The sequence below is a fragment of the Chiloscyllium plagiosum genome, chromosome 43 (genome assembly GCF_004010195.1).
Source record: "Chiloscyllium plagiosum isolate BGI_BamShark_2017 chromosome 43, ASM401019v2, whole genome shotgun sequence".
NCBI lineage: Eukaryota > Metazoa > Chordata > Chondrichthyes > Orectolobiformes > Hemiscylliidae > Chiloscyllium > Chiloscyllium plagiosum.
Genome location: NC_057752.1, coordinates 16,313,916 through 16,318,210, shown reverse-complemented (window position 1 = coordinate 16,318,210; position 4,295 = coordinate 16,313,916). Strand labels below are relative to the sequence as shown.

Here is a 4,295-nt window from a genome sequence, read left to right as displayed (position 1 = left end):
CCCCTACACCCCCTCCCTATCTCTGTAACCTCCTCCAGCCCCTACACCCCCTCCCTATCTTTGTAATCCCCTCCAATTCCAGCCCTTTGACCATCCCCCAATTCCCATCGCTCCACCATTGGGGGTGTTGCCTTCAGCTGCCTGAGCTCTGACTCTCCCTCTCTGAACCCTCTGTCTCCTTGTTTAAAACTCCTCCTAAATCTGATCTCTTTGACCAAGCTGCTGGTTATCTGTGGTTCATCTTTCCTTGTGCGGTATGATGTCCGATAATGTTTAATCAGTGAAGCCCCTTTGGTCATTTGTTATGTTAAAAGGTGCTTTATTAATGCAAGTTGTTGTTGTAATTGCCTTGTACAGAGCTGCCTCCCGATGAGGTTGGAAATACCCCATTCCCTGATCCCTAAAGTACCTGTAGGAATGTAAAGGGATTCATTTTAGTGGGAATAACTGAACAAGCCAATAATAAAGCAATGGGTGCAGGATCCTCGGGGCCTGGGCCTACATGTGAATTATTGTTTGATGGTGGACAGGCTGAGAGAGTGATTACTAAATCATGACCAATCCTGACCATTATCAACAGAGTTGTACAAGGCATTTGGCCCATCAGGTCCACACACCCCTTCTGAAGAGCATCTCGCCCAGACCCATCCCCCTTTTCCTATCCCCGGAACCCTGCATTTCCCATGGTCAACCCACCCTAACCTGCACATCCCTGGGCACTATGGGACAATTTCCCATGGCCAATCTACCCTAACCTGCACATCTCTGGGCACTATGGGACAATTTCCCATGGCCAATCTACCCTAACCTGCACATCCCTGGGCACTATGGGATAGTTCCCCATGGCCAATCTACCCTAACCTGCACATCTTTGGATTGTGGGATGAAACCCACACAGACACAGAGAGAATGTGCAAACTCCATGCAGACAGTTGCCCGAAGTGGGAATCGAGCCTGAGTCTCTGGCGCTGTGAGGCTGCAGTGCCAACCACTGAGCCACCGTGCCAAGTCATGGAGAAGAGTAGGGACCTTCCTCTGAATGTGTATAAGACTCTAGTTAGACCTCAGCTGGAGGCTATTGTGCCCAGATCTGGGACCGCCACTTTATGGAGGATGTGAAAGCATTGGAAAGAGTGCAGCGCAGAATCCTGGTTCCTGGTGTGGGAAGACAGCAGCTCCCTGGATAGTTTGGGATCGTTGGATGTATTCTCCAAAGGGAGATTTGATTGAGGTGGTCACTATCAGGGCCAGAGTGGGTAGGGAGAGATGGTTCTCACTGTGGGGGAGGGATTGGGAACCAGGGCACGGGTCAAAGCAACAACAGCGAGATGAGGAAGGAATGTTCCTCACTCAGTGAGCGGTCAGAATCGGGAATGTGTTGTGCTGGGCCAGGCGGGCTCAGTCAGGGATTTCCAACGGGAATTGGATCTGTTAATGGAGAAAGGAGAGTGAGTTAGCTGGCCTGGGAGAAGATTGAACATGCTGTCCGTTTCCAATCCATACTCCAGGCTTGTGCTCGAACAATCTTTCCCTAAGCATTTAAACATCGCCCCAAATTCACTTTCGAAGGGCAGGCCCTCCCTTTGAAAAACTGGCAACGAGGTTCCTGTTCTGTACTGTAGACTGAGTGACCACCAGCCAGGGATTGTTATCGTAGAAGCAACGACCCAAGGGGTCATATTGTCAGCCTGTAACGACCCAAGGGGCCATATTGTCAGCCTGTAACGACCCAAGGGGCCATATTGTCAGCCTGTAACGACCCAAGGGGTCATATTGTCAGCCTGTAACGACCCAAGGGGCCATATTGTCAGCCTGTAACGACCCAAGGGGCCATATTGTCAGCCTGTAACGACCCAAGGGGCCATATTGTCAGCCTGTAACGACCCAAGGGGTCATATTGTCAGCCTGTAACAGCTCAGCTTGTGTTTATTTAGGTACACTGCAGTCTCCCAGTGCGCTGCCCCCACTCTGTGCAGCAGCTTACACTGGGGGGGGGGGGGGGGGGGAACGCACCGAGGGGTTTGGGGGCAAAACCTAGAGAACACAGATGGAGCAAGATAAGGCAGGAACTCAGTTGGGGTTGGGGTGGCACTGGCTGTCGACATGTTGTTGGTGGAAGGTATGAAGTTGCTGTTTGTGCTTCCTGCTGTTCTGTCCTCTCTCCCTCCCTGTGTCTGTATTTGACTCTGCTGCATGTTGACTCCCCACCATTGTGTCTCCCCATCTGGAGACCTCCCTTCCTGCAGTTCCTGCTCAGGACTGTTTGTACACCTTCAACTGTCACTTCAGTCTGTCATTGCTGGGGGAGATTCCAGAGGGTAACCACAGGCTATTGGGACCCACCCGAACTGGGAAACACTTATCTCTAACTCTCTGTCTCCCCTCCCTCCCTCCCACCCACCCACACCCACACAGTTCTGCCCCGGCAAGGGGGCTGTCACCCCCAACAAAGATTCCCAGTGGTAACCTTGACCGAAGGTGAGGGCAGACACAGGTGGTGATGGTCCGTCTGACTGAGGGACAGAGGGATGTAGGGATTCTGTTGGTCCATCGCTGAGCTCCCCCACAGAACATACTTGACACCTCCTGTTGTTGTCTTGCAGGATGCTGAGAGGAGATCCCAGAAACATTGTAGAATACAGAGACCTGGACGCTCCAGAGGATGTGGACTTTTTTTAAGTGTTCCTAATTAGGCTGAACAATCGACCAGAGCATTTTGTTCTTTGTTAAGTTAAAGAATTTTTCGTAAGGTTGCCAGTATTTTGTCCAGACAGACGGTATGTTGTAACGTAGAGTTTTCTGTTTTCCCCGGAGGCACTAACCCATACTGAAACTGTGATGTAATGTGTTCTGCTGAAGAACTTGAAATAAAAGGAACTCTTTACAGGCTGGTTACCCAATGTTTCCTTTATGTAGCAGGGTCTTGCTATCTTACTGGATGTGAAAACATCTTGCTGGGGTTTCTGCACCTTTCTGATGTTATGGACCTGACCAGACCAGACCCCCTCATAATATATTCTGAAGGTAGCCTCGACATTAACATTTTCTTAGTTTAAAGGTAAATGTGAGGTGCCGTGTTCCAGATGCAATTCGATTGGTCAAACTACTCAAAAATAAGCAAAACAGTAATTAAAATACAGCAAAAGAAAGCGAAAGTTCAAATAACATAATTGTATTGGAAACCTTAACAGAATGTAGAGACAGGAATGATTAGTGATTAACAGTTCCAATTTAGTAACATCCCATAATGTTTGTGTGTACGTGAGAAAGAACGTGCGTGTGCATGAGAGAGAATGTGTGCACGCGCGTATGAGAGGGAGAGAGAGTGTGTGCGTGCGTGTTTGAGAGTGTGCGCGAGAGGGCATTAGGATTTTTGTGAATAGTGTTATCTATCCGAATTAGAAATGTAAAGGGAATGGGAAGAACGAATATGACCATGATCTGAAAGTGGTGCTGTCCGATACTGATGCTGGTTCAGGTGGGGAGAATCTCATTCAGAATTGCAAGTCCCAGAATGAAACCTTCAGATTTGCACAGACCCTGCCAGAACTTGAAGAAAATTATGTGGAGTTATTGTTGTGAAAATGGCTAAGCAAATTAATGGGTGCAAAAGATATGTAATAGAGATATCCCTGGGAATTACAGACCAGTCGCTCTTATGTCTGTGGTAAGCAAGGTACAGGAAAGGATTCTGAGAGATTGGATTTATGATTATTTGGAAAAACAGTTTAATTAAAGATAGTCAGCCTGGCTTTGTGAGGGGCAGGTCTTGCCTCACAAGCCTTATTGAGTTATTTGAGGATGTGATGAGACAAGCTGACAAAGGTCGAGTTGTGGATGTGGTGTATATGGATTTCAGTGAGGCATTTGATAAGGTTCCCACGGTAGGCTTATTGAGAAAGTTGGGAGGTAAGGGATACAGGGGAATGTGGCTGTCTGGATACAGAATTGTCTGGCCGAAAGAAGACAGCGAGTGGTAGTGGATGGAAGATATTCCGCCTGGAGCTCGGTGACCAGTGGTGTCCCGCAGGGATCTGTTCTTGGGCCTCTGCTCTTTGTAGTTTTTATAAATGACTTGGATGAAGAAGTGGGAGGGTGGGTTAGTAAGTTTGCCGATGACACAAAGGTCAGTGGGTGTTGGAGATAGTATCGAGGGCTGTTGCAGGCTACAACATGACATTGACAGGATGCAGAGCTGGGCTGAGAAGTGGCAGATGGAGTTCAACCTGGATAAATCTGAAGTGATTCATTTTGGAAGGTCAAATTTGAATGCTGATTACAGGGTTAAAGACAGG

At 48.3% G+C, this 4,295-nt stretch overlaps 2 protein-coding genes across 2 annotated transcripts in view; both read left to right on the top strand.

The window, feature by feature from the left end:
- The window catches only part of LOC122543414 (serrate RNA effector molecule homolog), a 14,549-nt gene extending 11,654 nt beyond the window's left edge, over nucleotides 1-2,895 (top strand). Inside the window, exon 6 of the mRNA XM_043682127.1 lies at nucleotides 2,604-2,895. Coding sequence (XP_043538062.1) covers nucleotides 2,604-2,679 — 76 coding nt within the window. The 3' untranslated portion in view covers nucleotides 2,680-2,895. The remainder of the gene's footprint in view (nucleotides 1-2,603) is intronic.
- A 41-nt stretch (nucleotides 2,896-2,936) lies between these two features.
- Nucleotides 2,937-4,295, top strand: part of LOC122543412 (cysteinyl leukotriene receptor 1-like) — a 13,511-nt gene continuing 12,152 nt past the window's right edge. Inside the window, exon 1 of the mRNA XM_043682122.1 lies at nucleotides 2,937-3,024. The gene's annotated coding sequence lies outside the window, so the exon portion shown is untranslated. The remainder of the gene's footprint in view (nucleotides 3,025-4,295) is intronic.